Below are 17,662 nucleotides of genomic sequence, written 5' to 3' on the forward strand. Positions count from 1 at the left end.
CACATCGCGAATTACTTATCGTGTTGACTCACCTAACATTAAACCTGAGACGAGAACAACACTGCTAATTTCTGTTTTAACCTAACCTAAACCTAACCTAAGCTAATTTGTTTTATTTGGTTTATATTGTAACGAGTTAAGTTTAGCTGTTGTTTTTTCCGAGTTGGGTTTAACTTAGGGTATTCTCAATTGGGTTTATATTATTGCGAGTTCGGTTTAACTATCATTCTTCAATTTTTTTTTTTTATGGGAATTAGCCCACCCGGGCACAGGTCAAACGACCCACAACGGAGCCTGGGGGGCGAAAAAAAAAAGAACGGAAAGAAATTGTAAATATAGAAAAAAATAATATACTGTATTAATCTACACCACGAAGATGCCGGAAAACCAGCTTTTTAAAGTGAGACAGATTGTAAGAGCATGGAAACACAGAAGAAGGCAGAGCATTCCACAGTTTGGCTGTGTGAGGAAAGAAGGATGTACAATAACGGGTTATTCTCTTGTGACCTACATCCACAGAGAAACGGTGGGCACCGCGGGCAAGACGTGTGTTACGAACCCACGGCCTTGCCGGCGGTACACAGGATGCCAAATCCACCGAACATTGCTCGTTAAAGTACCTGTAAAAGAGAGAGAGTGAAGCAACACTGCGGCGAAGAGAAAGGGAAGAGAGATTGTCGACTAAAGTAGGAGAGTTAATAAGACGAAATGCCTTTGATTCCACCCTATCGAATAGTTGGACGGAAGAAGAGCCTCCCCAGATATGAGAGCAGTACTCCAAGTTAGGACGAATGAATCCCTTATATACTTGGAGCAACTGCTCAGGAGTGAAGTAGCTGCGGCATCTGTACAGCATTTCCAACTTTCGGGAGGCAGCTTTAGTTATACTAAGGATGTGTGATTTCCAGGACATATTGGAGGAAATGGTGAGGCCTAACATATTTATTTCAGAATTTGGGAGGATGAAAGCGTCCTGAAATGTAATTGGTGGGAAGTTGGATTTAACTAACATTATGGAGCTATTAAAACCACTTATATAAACCTGAAATAGTACTTCCTTTCTATTACTTAAAACAGGTGGGAGTAAGAGACACAGGTGGGAGTGAGAGATAATCCTCCTTTGTTCTGTCTCAACACAGTCGGATTAAACTTATATAAACGAGTATATAAGGGTACAAAAATATACAATCTCTCTCTCTCTCTCTCTCTCTCTCTCTCTCTCTCTCTCTCTCTCTCTCTCTCTCTCTCTCTCTCTCTCTCTCTGAAGGTGTTTTTAAAGTTGATGTTCTGTAAAATAGGAGTTAGTGTAGAGAGCTTTAAGACCCTTGAGGGTAAAGATGTAATGTTATCGTGACGGTGATATAGTTTTTGTTATGGCCCTCACTATACGCTGATACACACACCATGGCCCTCACTACACACACACACACACACACACACACACACACACAGGGTAAATCAAGTAAAAATGGCCGCCAACACACCCAGAAAATATGGTCCACTGAACAAGTTATTAGTCTTCATAGTCGTCAGAAATAACTCAAAAGACTAGACTGAGAAAAATCGTCTCCATAATATCGTCCGAGACTTGAATATTCATGGAAAAAAGTCGCCCGGACGAGGAAGTTTTGTCTGCGAGGTAAACAATTCATATTGCCGCTTCGGGCTCTCATTATGTTTGGGGTACTGGCCCGCCGGGTAGGAGGCAGTGTGAAACAAGAGACGACTTACTTCACTCTCACTCTCCTCACTCACCCCCACATCCACCCCAACACCCACTTACCTACCTATCCCACACCCACCTACCTCCCTACCCACCCACCGACATCCCTACCCACCCACACACCTCCCCACCCACCCACCCACCCACCCACCCACCCACGTTGGTTTTAAGGATTTTGTTGTTGTTGTTATTGTAAATATTATAAATAAAAGAGTTGGTAAATGTGTTGAAATTTATGGTGTTGAAAATTGTAGAAAATATATGCAAATTTGACGCTACTAAAGATTATTTTAGTGTTGTAGAGAATAAGACGACAGTTACGGTACTTGCATGTTAAGAATTAATTATGAATGTTAATGTAGAGAACGTGTAAAAATAATAATTATCTTCTTTAAAAGTATTTTCTTGTCATCATTATTACATCAGTTACTTGAAATTATTCAGAGTTGTGAAGAAAATATAATTTGGGTACGAAAAAGTATGTAGTAGTTCTTGATGCAGTGAACTTTTGAATAAAAAATATATACTTGAGGAAATTTTACGTAGATTTTTTTTTATAAAGAATATGTCAACATTTTAAAGCTACCCTACCTTAAACGCCGTGTGTGTGTGTGTGTGTGTGTGTGTGTGTGTGTGTGTGTGTGTGTGTGTGTGTGTGTGTGTGTGTGTGTGTGTGTCCGGCAACAGTTTCAAAGATAGACTTGCCTCCCACCCAAAAGTGACAGTATTGTACAGCTGAGAGTGCCATCACGGACATGAACTAGGAGGTGCCACGCCGGGTACCTTTGTTAATCAATTATAATTACGTAAACTTCAAAATCCCTCAAAATATTGTCGCTTAATGAACAAATAATTAATCGGAATCTCATTTACTTTTCTCTCTTTCACCTGACGAGTTTACTACTTAATTCTACATAATTCTCAGTAAATACTACGAGCATTAATTATAACTCTGTCAGCAAAGGTTATTAGAAGGATTGTACTTGGGTAAACGGTGTGAGGGGTAAGACAGTGGTACTCGGTGTTTGAGGACCAGCCGTCACAATAGAAACAAAAACAGAACGTTTATCCGGACTAAACAGGAACACGTACCCAAGTAATCCACGGTGTGTGTGTGTCAACAGTGGGAGGGAGGGAGGCTATATACTAGGGGGGTTGGGGGAGCAAGGGAGAGCTAAGGTGAGAATGGGGGAGAAGGGGAGAGGGGAGCTAGGGGTAGGTAAGATATGAACGAGAGAGTGGATAGAGAGGGAGAGAGGAGGAGGGAGATAAGAGAACGGAGAGAAGGAGGCAGGAGAGGAGGTTGGGAGGTAAGGAGGAGGGAGAGAAGGAGGCAGGAGAGGAGGTTGGAAGGTAAGGAGGAGGAGAGAAGGAGGCAGGAGAGAGGAGGTTGGGAGGTAAGGAGGAGGAGAGAAGGAGGCAGGAGAGAGGAGAATGGGAGAGATAAGAGGAGGGAGAGAGGAGGCAGGAGAGCAGGAGAGAGAGGTTGGGAGGTAAGGAGGAGGGAGAGAAGGAGGCAGGAGAGGAAGTTGGGAGGTAGGAGGAGAGAAGGAGGCAGGAGAGAGGAGGTTGGGAGGCAGGAGGAGGAGAGTAAGGAGGAGGGAGAGAAGGAGGCAGGAGAGGAGGTTGGGAGGTAAGGAGGAGGGAGAGAAGGAGGCAGGAGAGGAAGTTGGGAGGTAAGAAGGGAGGGAGAGAAGGAGGTAGGAGAGGAGGTTGGGAGGTAAGAAGGAGGAGAGGAGGAGGAGAGGAGGTTGGGAGGTAAGGAGGAGGAGAGAAGGAGGCAGGAGAGGAGGTTGGGAGGTAAGAGGAGGGGAGAAGGAGGCAGGAGAGGAGGTTGGGAGATAAGAGGAGGGAGAGAAGGAGGCAGGAGAGGGGAGGTTGGAAGGTAAGGAGGAGGGAGAGAGAAGGAGGCAGGAGAGAGGAGGTTGGGAGGTAAGGAGGAGGGAGAGAAGGAGGCAGGAGAGAGGAGGTTGGGAGGTAAGGAGGAGGGAGGCTGAAGAGGGCCAGTGTCAAGGGCATGGGGAGGTTAGTTGTCTTAAGTGATGTTTTATTTATTTGTGTATGTGTGTCTGTGTACGTGTTTGTTTGTGTACGTTTGAGTATATGTTTCTGTACGTGTGTTTTGGTGTATGTTTTTATACCTGTGTGTGTGTGTGTGTGTGTGTGTGTGTGTGTGTGTGTGTGTGTGTATTTGCTTTTGTATATGTTTGTGAATAAATTGATCTTCATAATTTAACGTTACACAACAGTCTTTACAATGGTACATTTGAGGTCTACTTCCTGTCCAGGGCTACCACACACACACACACACACACACACACACACACACACACACACACACACACACACACACACACACACATATCATCGGGAGCCACAGATACACAGGGGAAATGGTCCAACTTCTCCACCTCCCGCCGTCTCTTTCTTGACCAAAATAACTTGTCTCCCTCACAGAAAAATACACTACAGACGCCCCAGCTAAATATTTCCCCCGGGACACACACACACACACACAGCCGAGGTGAAGTGTATTCTTTGACTTTCATTATTGGTATTGTGTTTTTATCTTTGTCAAGGTGTCTGTTATGTAATTATCGAGCAGGTGAGGTGGGAAGTAAATTTATTATTATTATTATTATTATTGTTGTTGTTGTTGTTGGTGTTGTTGTTGTTGTTGTTGTTGTTGTTGTTGTTGTTGTTGTTGTTGTTGTCGTCGTCGTCGTCGTCTTAGTAGTTCCACGTGAAATAGGTGAAAGAAAATCGAATTTCACGAGTCTGTTGAAACAATAAGAAATGAAGCTCAATAAGGTCTACACGAAACAGGTAGCGAGGGAGGCGACATGGCGAGGGAGGGGGCGACATACCTGGCGAGGGAGGGGCCGACATACCTGGCGAGAGAGGGGGCGACATACCTGGCAAGTGGGGGGCGAGACATACCTGGCGAGGGAGGGGGCGACATACCTGGCGAGGGAGGGGCCGACATACCTGGCGAGAGAGGGGGCGACATACCTGGCAAGTGGGGGGCGAGACATACCTGGCCTGGCGTCATACCTCTAAGCCTCACCGTCACAAAGAGGGTGAAGAGCCTTTGAACAGCACCGCTCTGCTTACATAAACATTACGTCCCGGATAACCTGGTGTAGCGGTCTGGGGGAGGGAGAAGAAATATATTACTTGGACATGTTGTGAGAGCGTCTGGTGAAGGAGATGGCTGTGTCTGTACGACTGTTTATCATTGGGTGAAGATAGAGAGTAGAGAGAGGGAGGGAGGAGGGAGAGAGGAAGGAAGGAAGGAAGGAAGGAAGGAAGGAAGGAAGGGAGAGTCGTAGTATTATTAATTACCCCCAAATTATTGGAGTTTGATATGACTTTTAATCATTAGTTGATATATAGATTATAGGGAATAATTATCATAGTATAGGGAGTGATAGGGAGGGATGGCCGTAGGATTATTAAGTATTAGGAATTATAGAGGATTTTATAGGAAGAAATTAATATAGTGTTCTTTATATAGAGGCCTTTAATTATACATAAACACAGGTACTAAATAACATCACTGAGAACAACTTATTATTAATATTTTGGTAAGAATTGTCGTGGTTTAATTTAACATTAACTACGTCTCTGTCATACATATTTTAAAACGAATAATATTTCCGGGTTAAACATTATTTATTATATTAAATATCCATCACTCTATGTAATGACGTTAATATTTAAACATCTCCCAGACGAGTATAAACATCATTGTCAACATACAGCTAAACACTCACAATGTTATTCTTAATGATGTTGAATGTTGAAGTTCTCATTCTTTATCTCATAAGTACAAGGAGAAGGAAAATTTGTCATTCTTAATGTTGTGTGTATGTTTCCTCCTCTTGCTGAGTCCATTAAAGCACAACTGGAAAATTCGTTAACAAAAAAACAAACAAGAAAACAAGAAAAAACACAAACAACGAAAATAATTGTTGATTGAGTTCAGGGGCATAACGTATATAAAAGTGTGAGGAGATTGACCCTTTGTTCCCTTTACCCCTTAGCCAGGACTTAGTGTACTACGGGTGGGTCCCCTTTAGGGTATAGTCTATTTTTTCCATTAAGGGTAACTTTATCGTAAATCTTAATGTACCCCTTACTGTATTTTTATACCTACACAAACTCGACTTTTCTTTACCCTTATTCTACCCTTATCTTCCTTAACCTATTCTTACTTAACCTTTACCTACCCTTACTTACCCTTAACCAACCCTTAACCTACCCTTATCTACCTTTATTTTACCCTAACCTACCCTTAACTCTTACCTACCTTTAACCTACCCTTAACCTACCCTTAACCTACCCTCACCTACCCTTAACCTACCCTTAACCTACCCTAACCTACCCTTACCCTAACCTACCCTAACCTACCCTTAACCTACCCTTAACCTACCCTTAACCTACCCTTAACCTACGCCTCTCACCCTCATTCATCACTTTACTCCCATCCCAGTCGAGTCTCAGTTCAATACATACGCCATTTTGTCCGTCCCCTTTGTGTGTGTTTTCTCGTAAATGGCTGAGTTAAGTGTGTTGTCTGAGTACCACTTAGTGAGGTGGAGTGGGGGATTGACTTAAGAGCTTTTGAAAATCTCTCTCTCACCACACACAAGACCCAGAATTCCCTGATCATCGCCAGTGGGCAGAAAACTTGCTTCCCTTAGATGAAAAATCACCATCTTCCTGTCATCATTTTGAACCGAGGCGCTGTGATTCACAGGGAGGAGGCGAAATCCACGGTTAGGTTTGGTTTGGTTAGGTTTGGTTTGGTTTGGTTAGGTTTGGTTTGCTAGTTTGGTTAGGTTTGGTTAGGTTTGGTTTGGTTTTGTTAGGTTAGGTTTGGTTAGGTTAGGTTAGGTTTGTTAGGTTAGTTTGCTAGGTTAGGTTTGGTTTGGTTAGGTTAGGTTTGGTTAGGTTAGGTTTGGCTTTGTAGAGGTTAAGTTTAGTCTGGTTAGTTAAAGTCAGGTTAGGCTGGTGTTAGGTTATGGTTAGGTTAGGTTAATTTATGGTTAGGTTAGAATTGGTTAGGTTATGGTTAGGTTAGGTTCAGTCATGTTAGATTTTTATTACGCAATGTTTCGGATAAATAAACCAGTTTTAAATAAGGAATGAACCGATCCACACAAGTCATACCCACAGGGAAAAGATGCAGATAAAAGGTCGACTTCCTGGTAATAAACTACGACCGCTAGCGTCTCTGTCTCTCACACAGAGTTAGGCACGACACAACAAAGGAACTCCTGGTCGTTTGCCTGCGAGAGAGAGAGAGAGAGAGAGAGAGAGAGAGGAAAATTGAAACAGCGATACAAGCACTATACACACTACAATATTATCCCCTACAATGTATCCCTCACCCCTGTTTATGGCACACACACACACACACACACACACACACACACACACACACACACACACACACACACACACACACACACACCTAACACACGAGTCACATGTCTATCATGCAAATTTTGCGAATGTGTAAAGTTGTTTCACAAGCACTTCTCTCTCCTTCCCTTACCCTTTTAGTCTTGGGTGGAGGGACAGCATCATCATCATCATTACCTGCATGGTGGGCCAAACTACTCAGGAAACAGATCGGACCTCTTAAAAAAAAAAAAAAACAGGACCTTCGTAATTTCAAACAGGAATATACGAGGCGTAAATTTTAATAGGATTTTTTTTTTACTACTGAGTTGAATGAGAAGCAAACAGTTACATAAATATTAAGGATTTTTATTTTTGTTTTTCATTAAGGGGGGGGGGAGGGTCTGGAAACTAGTGTATATAATTCCTGGGAGGTTAAAATACACTGTAGCGGTGACTAAAGAACTCTTGTTGGAGACTAGAAGGAATGATTGCCTAAACATGAAATAAATATATGATAAAACACTCCTTTCTTCCTTCCTTTATCTCTACTTCCTTCCTTCTTTCATTCTTTTTTCCTTCTCTTCCTTCTTTCATTCTTTTTCATCCTCCCTCCTTTCTTCCTACCTCCTCTGTTCCTTCTCTCTATTCATATCTTCCCTCCTCTTCTCCTTCCTTTCACTATTTCCCCCTCTTCCTTCTCTCCGCCCTTCCTTCTTCCTCCCTCTTCTTCCTTCCTCCACCACTACCACCACAGCAAATGCACAAGACGGTCTAGGTTGAGTCAATATTAACTCACTTGTTTGATGAGTCGAATTTTTTAAGGTTCTCGGTGAGTAGATGAAAACAAAAGAAGGAGGAAGGAAAGAAGAAGAAGGAAGAAAGAACGAAAGAAAAATAAAAGAAGGAATGAAAGAAGAAGAAGGAAAAAAGAAAAACAGAGAAAAAAGAAAAAAAAGAGAAGGAAGCAAAAAAGATGAAAAAAAAGATGGAAAGAAAAAGAAAAGAAGGAAGGAAAGAAGAAGGAAGCAGAAAGGAAAGAAGATGAAAAAGAGTCATTCTTCTGTCGTTGGGTTCATTATCCACGTTACCTTCCCCCTCTCAGTGTTGACTCTTACCTGTGTTTTGGTACTCAGGTGTGCTTGTTGATGAGTTGTGGCGTCATATAGAGTGCTAATGGGAGTGTAGAGGTGTTGCATTCTCTCTCTCTCTCTCTCTAGTTAATGATGTAATGTTGAGGCAGAATAAGACCCATGCCTCTCTCCTCCTCCTCCTCCTCCTCCTCCGACCCTCCTCCTTCTCCCCCCCCATCCTCCACTTCCTATCCCCCCCCTCCCTCTTCTTACCCACTACCACTCTCCCTCCAGCCATGTGACCTAGTGATGGGGAGGAGAAGACAGAAGAGTGAGCACTCGTGTGTGTGTGTGTGTGTGTGTGTGTGTGTGTGTGTGTGTGTGTGTGTGTGTGTGTGTGTGGAGCAAGACAGTCTATCAGGAGTCTTCAGTATAGAGCCTCAGGAACTAAGTCTCTTGATCCACAAACATTCGTAAGGTAAAAATATCTGCCTAAGAACCTTCTCTGATTGGCTAACTTTAATCTATAGGGAGATATGTGAACCAATCAGAACTCGTTATCCTGAGCTATGATGCAAAGACGGATTCTCAAAGGTTATTATTGGTCTCTTATTTGATACTATATTACCTTAAGATAATTCTCAAATATTCCTTCGATAAATTTCATCTCTAACTGGAAATATGATGACGGATCAATATTATCGTGAAAAGGAAAGATGGCGGCCAAGATGACGTTCAAATTACACTGAGACTATCATACCCAGATGAAGTCACCTAACCTAACCTAACCTAACCTAACCTAACCTAACCTAACCTAACCTAACCTAACCTCATTCAAAGGAAGAAATTCTCGTTTAAATTTTAAGGAGGCTGGATGCTATGGAGTCGCTATGGTGGATCTTACGACCGCCAAATAAGGAAGATCTTCTAATCCTCTTAACGTCTATAGCTCAGTCCAGGGGGCGTGTAGAGAGCCCTTGAGCCCTGGGGCGATCGGCTGGAGGGGCTTAATATGAGTCAGAGAGAGAGAGAGAGAGAGAGAGAGAGAGAGAGAGAGAGAGAGAGAGAGAGAGAGACTGAACCTCTCTCATCCTAACATGTTATCTTACTAACTTTATATCAAGCAATCACACTAATGTTACGTTTATATCCTACAATGTTATATAAGCAATTAATATTAAGTAATATATAGTTTATTACTGCTGTGGTTGGGTGAGGCGCCCCCAGTCGACCCAGTTGTAATGTCGGCCACACAGTCTCCTTATACACAGTGAAATTTTAGTGTTCAGTGTACTGTATCCACTCTGCCCCTAGATGGTCCTTCTTTGGTCGTCAATTAATTGTTTCAGTTTAGGAATTTCTACCTAAAGTGTTTTTTAAGGTTGTTTGGATTAGCATTTTCTTCTCCCTAATATCGTTGTAGGTGTTTTTTTTTATTCCTTCTGTTCTATTTTGAATTATCGTCTCTTTTATTTCCCTCCCTATTTTCCTCCAGTTTATCCTATTCCCTATTTATTTCTGTATTTCCATTTTTATTTCTTTTCTTAATTACTTTCCTTATCTCTTTATCTCTTTCCTTTAGTTTAGTCCTTATCTATTATTCATTAAATTTTCCTCGTCTTTAATTAATTCTCTTCTTTTCATCGTTATCCTTATTTTTTTCCTTTATCATCCTCCCTATCTCTACTCCTCCATCATCCCCCTCTCCCTCCTTCATCACATTCCTCGTCTCTCGTCATCATCGTCGTTTTCCTCACTCTCATAAGGTTCGTCCAGTGGAGGGAAGGAAGGAGGGAGGGGGGGAGGGAGGGAGGGAGGGACTCGCTCTTTAAAGACTCAGCCAGTGGAGAGAAAGTGGGAGGGAGGGAGGGGGGAAAAGAAAGAGAGGAAGAAAAAGAGGGAAAAAAGAGAGGGAGGGAAGAAGGGAAGGAGGAAAGGGGGGGAGGGACTCGCTGCCATAACTCTGAGGTCAGGAATCATTTTAACTGTTTTATGATCATTGTGTAAATTCCAATTGGCTGTTGAATGATTAATCGCCTCTTCCCTAATTAGCATCCAGTGGCCCGTCTCACAAGCAGGAGGAATGGTGATGGTGGTTGTGGTAGTAGTGGTTGTGAAGGTGGTGATGGTGTTAGTAGTGGTGGTGATGGTGTTAGTAGTGGTGGTGATGGTATTAGTAGTGGTGGTGTTAGTAGTGGTGGTGATGGTGTTAGTAGTAGTGGTGATGGTGTTAGTAGTGGTGGTGATGGTAAGAAGGTAGTAGTGGTGGTGATGGTGCTAGTAGTGGTGGTGATGGTGTTAGGGTGTTAATAGTAATGGATGTGCTGGTAGTGATGAAATTGTGGTTGGTGGTGATAGTGGTGATGGTGGTAGTGGTGATGATGGTGGTAGTGGTGATGATGGTGGTAGTGGTGATATAGATGGTTGAGGACGGGTGGTGTAATGGACGAACAGGTGGTGGTGACGGGATGGGAAGGGGAAGGAAATGGAAGAGGAGTTAAAAATGGTTAAAAGGAACAAGAAACAAGGTGGGAAAGGAAGAGGAGATAATTACAATATGTGGGAAAAGGAATGGGAGATGGAAGAGACGGAAAAGGGCAGTGAACAATGTCATACAGAAGGAGAGGAAGAGGGAAAGGGAGAGGAGAACTGTTGGAGGAGCTAATGGTGAGAGAGAGGGAGAGAGAGGGAGTACTAAAATGATAGGGAATGGAAGGGTGAGAGGGAGACGGAGTGAGATACGAAGAGAAGGAGTAATAATGTGGGAAGTATTAAGAGAAGGAAGAAAAGAAGGAGAAATAAAGGATAAAAGGAAAATTGAGAGAGAGAGAGAGAGAGAGAGAGAGAGAGAGAGAGAGAGAGAGAGAGAGAGAGAGAGAGAGAGAGAGAGACTGCCTCACCCTGGTTCACGTCTCTACACCTTACTTCCGCTGGCTTGCTCTAATTAACCCGGAGGTGAGGTGAGGAGAGGAGAGGAGAGGTGAGGGGGAGGGGAGGGAGAGGGAGAGAGAGGAAGGTTGAGAGGAAGAGAGATGCGAGGGAGAGCAGGAGGAGAGGGAAGCAGAGGGAGGGAGTGGAAGGGTGAGGGGAGAAGAGGAAGAGGAGAAGAGGGAAGTTCAAGTGTCATTGAGATATTTATTTTAAGGTGGTAGTAGTAGTAGTAGTAGTAGTAGTAGTAGTTGTTGTAGTAGTAGTAGTAGTAGTAGTAGTTGTTGTTGTTGTAGTAGTAGTAGTAGTAGTAGTAGTAGTAGTCTTGTTTCAATATAAAGTCAAACCATACATTTGTGTTATGGTTTCTTGTCAATTGTTGTGTTTTTCTCACTAAGGCTCGTCTAAATTGAGGTAATACCCCCCCCCCTGTATATTTTAGTTTTGTACGTAGGTCTCTCGTCATTTTTATAGGTTTTAAATTATAATGTTCTTTTAAAAATTTTGCGGAAGGTAAATTTTAGAATAATGTTCCGTTTTTATTGCATATTACCTGTAATTTTTTTTTTTTTACTTTTTGGTTGTTTTTTACAGTAGGCTGTGATGATGGTAAATGATTTTCAGAAACGTTAGTGATTAAAGAAACCCAACTTAGTCAAGATGTTTGTGTTTTCCCTGGTTCTCCTCTTTGTTATGTTATATACATGCAATTTTTCCTCTCCTTCCTCTTCTTCACCCCTTCCCTACCTCCCCTTCATCCCTTCCCTACCTCCCCTTCACCCCTTCCCTACCTCCCCATCACCTCTATAACTCCACTCCTCCCCTACCTCTCCTTCACCCCTCCCCTTCACCTCTACCCATCCTCTCCACCCCTCTCCTGCCTCTTTTCCACCTCTTCACTTTTCCATCCCTCCCCTTCTCCCCATCACCTCTCCCCTACCTACCCATCACCTCTCCCCTACCTACCCATCACCTCTCCCCTACCTCCCCATCACCTCTCCCCTACCTACCCATCACCTCTCCCCTACCTACCCATCACCTCTTCCCATCCTCCCCTTCACAGGTAACCAAGAATCGATGCATGTCGGACCGAGTTTCACCCGTCAAAAACTTGTTTCATTAGCATAAAGGACCTTATTAGTTTTAACTCTCGAGTCTTAAACCCATCCCTGAGAGTTAGCGGCGGCTTGCTTGGTGTATCGGTAGCAGGAAGAGGGACTTGTAATGGTAGCAGGGAGAGGGACTTGTATCGGTAGCAGGGAGAGGGACTTGTATCGGTAGCAGGAAGAGGGACTTGTAATGGTAGCATGGAGAGGGACTTGTCTCGGTAGCAGGGAGAGGGACTTGTATCGGTAGCAGGGAGAGGGACTTGTATCGGTAGCAGGGAGAGGGACTTGTATCGGTAGCAGGGAGAGGGACTTGTATCGGTAGCAGGGAGAGGGACTTGTATCGGTAGCAGGGAGAGGGACGAACCTGTTATGAAGGAACAGGTTGAACGATTTAATGAGACTTCGCTTAAAAGGAGAAAGGTAGTCTTAAGAGGATGGTGGTCACTGTTTTAAGGTGGTCACTGTTTTAAGGTGGTCACTGGAGAAGGAAACACTGATGCAAGATGACCGCTATAGTAAAACCAGGGTCGTGGTGATACAGTCAACATTACCTCTTACGATATTAATTCAACTTGGGAGACGATCTTTTGTAAACACACCAATAATACGTGAGGTAGTTGATGACGACACAAGGCAACATTTATTTATTTATTTCCCTGTTATAGTCAACATCAGAATGGCAAGAATCACAACTTGTAAAAAATTATGTGAATGGAGGGTTTAAGTTTACACTGATTTACAATTGGATGGAAGGTTTAGCTTACAATGATTTACAATTGGATGGAAGGTTTAGCTTACAATGATTTACAATTGGATGGAAGGTTTAGCTTACAATGATTTACAATTGGATGGAAGGTTTAGCTTACAATGATTTACAATTGGATGGAAGGTTTAGCTTACAATGATTTACAATTGGATGAATATTGGGTAATTATAGATCAGTTGATTGGCTTTTTCCATGGTTAAATACGGGTTGGTAATGAGTGTTCGTTTTTTTTTTCTTCTTCTATTGCAATTGTTGATAATGGTATTGCCCGGGTTGTGATGCGGACTGGAACAACTTGATTCGATTCCAAATTTCTCATCAGTAGTATTATGCACGGTGATTGGTTGGTTACTGTTGTGCACGGTGATTGGTTGACTACTATTGAGTGCTGTGATTGGTCGACTACTGTTGTGCATGGTGATTGGTCGACTACTGTTGTGCACGGTGATTGGTCGATTACTGTTGTGTACGGTGATTGGTCGACTACTGTTGTGCATGGTGATTGGTCGACTACTGTTGTGCACTGTGATTGGTCGACTACTGTTGTGCATGGGGATTAGTCGACTACTGTTGTGCACTGTGATTGGTCGACTACTGTTGTGCATGGTGATTGGTCGACTACTGTTGTGCATGGTGATTGGTCGACTACTGTTGTGCACTGTGATTGGTCGACTACTCTTTGTGCACGGTGATTGGTCGACTACTGTTGTGCAGACGGTGATTTGCCTGACTACTACAGTACTGTGATTGGTCGACTACTCTTGTGCACGGTGATTGGTCGACTACTGAGCATGGTGATTGGTCGACTGCTGTTGTGCACGGTGATTGGTCGACTACTGTTGTGCATGGTGATTAGCAAATTAGGCTTCAATTCTAATAGGCCTCCACTTGTATTAGGCCTTCAGTCCGATTAGGCCCAGTTCTGATAGACTTCCTAGTAGACCCCAGTTCTTAATAGACCCCAGTTCTAATAGACCCCAGTTCTTAATAGACCCCAGTTCTAATAGACCCCAGTTCTAATAGACCCCAGTTCTAATAGACCCCAGTTCTTAATAGACCCCAGTTCTAATAACCCCCAGTCCAAATAAAATCTAGTTTTAATAGTTCTAATATATCGGTTAAGCAAAGTCAAGTTAGGATCCATTGGGACTGGGGCCTATTAGAACGGGGCCCATTTGACCTGCAGCCGATATAAGCAGGATTTACCTTGCCATAACTGTAATTGGAATTGTGTTGTTGCGTAATGTAATGACTAGGATTGTGTCGGTCAGCGCTGTAAAGATTAGAGCTCTGTGTGTGTGTGTGTGTGTGTGTGTGTGTGTGTGTGTGTGTGTGTGTGTTTGAAGAATTGTGTTATTTTTGTTCTGTAAGGATTAGGATAAGGATGAGGGTAAGTATTAGGAGTGTGGCTGCGTGTTAGTGATTATATGTAGTATTGTTGTGACTTTTGATTGGTTTGTATGTCTCTCTCTCAGTATTCCCATTGTTGTTGTTGTTGTAGTTGTTGTTGTTGTTGTTGGAGTGATTGGTTGTGTGATTGTTGTTGTTGCTGTTGTTGTTATTGTTGTTGTTCGCTGTTGTGAGAGTTGTTGTAGTTATGATGAGGTGTTGCTTGGTTATACACTGAGGTCTGCGTGATGGTTGTGTGGTACAGGTGTGGTAAGCAGTGAGAGGAGTGTAGTCAAAGAATGTATGCCGCCAATTCTCCAGTTTTTAATCGGGTCAAGCTTGTGGGGGAGGGACAGACTGCGGTAAATACGGACAGACTGCGGTAAATACGGACAGACCACGACCAGGACGGACAGATCACGGACACGACGGACACGAACACAGCAACACGAACGAATTCAGGTCACCCCCACCAACTAGTTTGAGGTCACAATTAAAAGGCATTGATTTATTCACCATCAAACACACTTAACACATGATTGGTACCGCGACAAACACATTTACGATTGAGGTCGGTGATTTACACACACACACACACACACACACACACACACACACACACACACACACACACACACACACACACACACACACACACACACACAATAAACTGATGCTTTTACTCAGGACAAAGGAACACAATGGAAATAAACTCTTAACATCTCTCTTGTGATTTATTTAGTTAAATTTTACATTTTGTTTACCATTGATTACATAACCTTTATCTTGAGTTAAAATGACTTGTTTACTCACATATACTTACTGTTTATCATTGTTTACATACCCTTACTATTGTTTATATAGATGGTGAGCTAGTTTAACTTGTATGGCGATTTGGATAGAACTATTTGACTTGACTATTTGTCCATCTGTCTGTAGAGTTTATACACATAGTGAATTATTATGAACTTGTATGATAATTTTACCAAGTATCTATCTATCTATCTATCTATCTATCTATCTATCTATCTATCTATCTATCTATCTCCAGAACCATTGTGAAAGTGTATGACGATTTTATTGAATATGTATGTATGTATGTATGTATGTATGTATGTATGTATGTATGTATGTATGTATGTATGTCATTGCTGAATAAATAACCATCTTATCTATTTACACATACACAAAACCCAATCCACATTAGTTTTTAACTCTTTGACTCCCCATATTCCTTCTTCCTATCTCCTACTCCTTCCTTGCTTCATACTCTCTCGTCTCTACTCTTTCCTCCTCTTCTACTCCTTCCTCCTCTCCCCACTCTCTGCTCCCTTCTTCCTCTCCCCACTCTCTGCTCCCCATCCACCTCCACCCCAACAACTCCCTCCTCTCCCTCCCCCACCACCAAACAGGAAGGTACTACCGCCTGGGAAGATATTGGAAGCATAATGTGTTGTCTAATGGTAGACCCTGCTGCCATATGTGACCAAGTCCCAGATTGTTGACCTGACTTTCTGCCTCATTTACACACAATTGCAGGGTCTCAATTGTTTCTCTTGATATTGACAACACAACAGACATACTGTATGTCGTTTCTCACTCTTGATTTATTTTTTAAATTTTTGTCTTTATTATTATTACTAGCAGAAACGCCTCTTTCGCTAGGCCACGGTAGGACGCCATCCTCCGGGAGGCTCCACATTGTCTTACTGTAGTGCATTAAGGTAGACCACATTTTTGGTTTTGCCATTAGCAGCAAGTATGTACAGATTTTTGCCAGTTCCCACTCTGGATCATCCAACACAGAACTGTCCATGAGAGAAGCAAGGAAACACCAGGTTTAGGCCAACCATCTTTAGGGACTGTCCCTGGCTTTTGTAGATGGTCATGGCAAAGCTCACTTTAACCATCTATCTATTATCACTACATGTAACACCACCCATCATCACTACATTTAACATCATCCATCATCACTACATATAACACCATCCATCATCACTACATTTAACATCATCCATCATCACTACATATAACACCATCCATCATCAATATAACACCACCCATCATCACTACATGTAACACCACCCATCATCACTACATTTAACATCATCCATCATCACTACATATAACACCATCCATCATCACTACATTTAACATCATCCATCATCACTACATATAACACCATCCATCATCACTACAGATCGGTAAAGTAGTTTCCGAGATTCTCGTGCGGACACACAAACAGAGAGATTTCTTTCTTTTATATAGATAGATTATTATTATTATTCTTACATTTTCGCCCCCAGGCCCCGTGGGTCAGTGACCTGTGCCCGGGTGGTCTAATGCCCGTTAAAAACAACAACAACTCCCCTACACCTCTCTCTTCCTCCACCACTACACCTCCCCCACCCACCCCCACCTCTCCCTCTTCCATCACTCCCTCCTCCCCCACTCACCTCCACCAGGTCGTTAGTAATCCGGAGGGGAGGCGGTAGTGCCGGGTGAGTGGGCAGGCCGCCGTGTCCACCCACAGTCTCTATTGTTACATCAACTGCCCACCTGTTGAGTGCTTCAGTCAGCCTAGAATGGAAAATGCGTGTTTTCTCTTGCTATCACTGATGTGTGTGTGTGTGCGTGTGTGTGTGTGTGTGTGTGCGTGTGTGTGTGTGTGTGTGTGTGTGTGTGTGTGTGTGTGTGTGTGTGTGTGTGTGTCATTCTTACTTTTATTAAATCCTTTGTTATTTTTTAGTCTTTTTCGGGTTTTTTTTATAGTTGGTTATTTTTTCTTTGTTTCGTTTTATTTTGTTTTGTTTTGTGTTTTTCTCTTGGTATTTTATTATTTTATTGTTGATTTTTCTTGTAATTAATATTTATGCCTTTACTGCTGTTTGACGCACTGATAAACAATATACACCATTGTTTACCTGTTTACCTAACCTAACCAAGTCCTTACCACTAGTCAGACGGGGTCACCTCTACCTGTGACCTGACCTCACCGCTTTATGTAATTTGAGGTCAGTGTGTTTGAACAGAGTGGTTATGACTGACATTCGTGACTCCCTTTTTTTTTTTTTAATTCACGTCAAGCTCAATGATGTCACCTGTGTTATTAACTTAGCATATCAAGTACCGGGAGTGTATGGAATTATTATGTTAATGTATAAAAAATTGTGCCCGTGGTGGATGGATGGTGGTAGTGGTTATGAAATGGTGGTAGTGGTTGTCTTGGAAGGGTGTTGGTGATGGATGGATGGTGATAGTACTG

The 17,662-nt window shown here is 42.6% G+C and overlaps 1 protein-coding gene across 1 annotated transcript in view; it reads left to right on the forward strand.

The window, feature by feature from the left end:
* Positions 1–6,911: 6,911 nt before the first annotated feature.
* Positions 6,912–17,662, forward strand: part of LOC121859460 (glutamate receptor 1-like) — a gene marked incomplete at its 3' end in the record, with an annotated part of 289,141 nt that continues 278,390 nt past the window's right edge. The window contains exon 1 of the mRNA XM_042356285.1: positions 6,912–6,936. Coding sequence (XP_042212219.1) covers positions 6,912–6,936 — 25 coding nt within the window. The remainder of the gene's footprint in view (positions 6,937–17,662) is intronic.

The sequence above is a fragment of the Homarus americanus genome, unplaced genomic scaffold, assembly GCF_018991925.1.
Source record: "Homarus americanus isolate GMGI-L3 unplaced genomic scaffold, GMGI_Hamer_2.0 scaffold55256, whole genome shotgun sequence".
NCBI lineage: Eukaryota > Metazoa > Arthropoda > Malacostraca > Decapoda > Nephropidae > Homarus > Homarus americanus.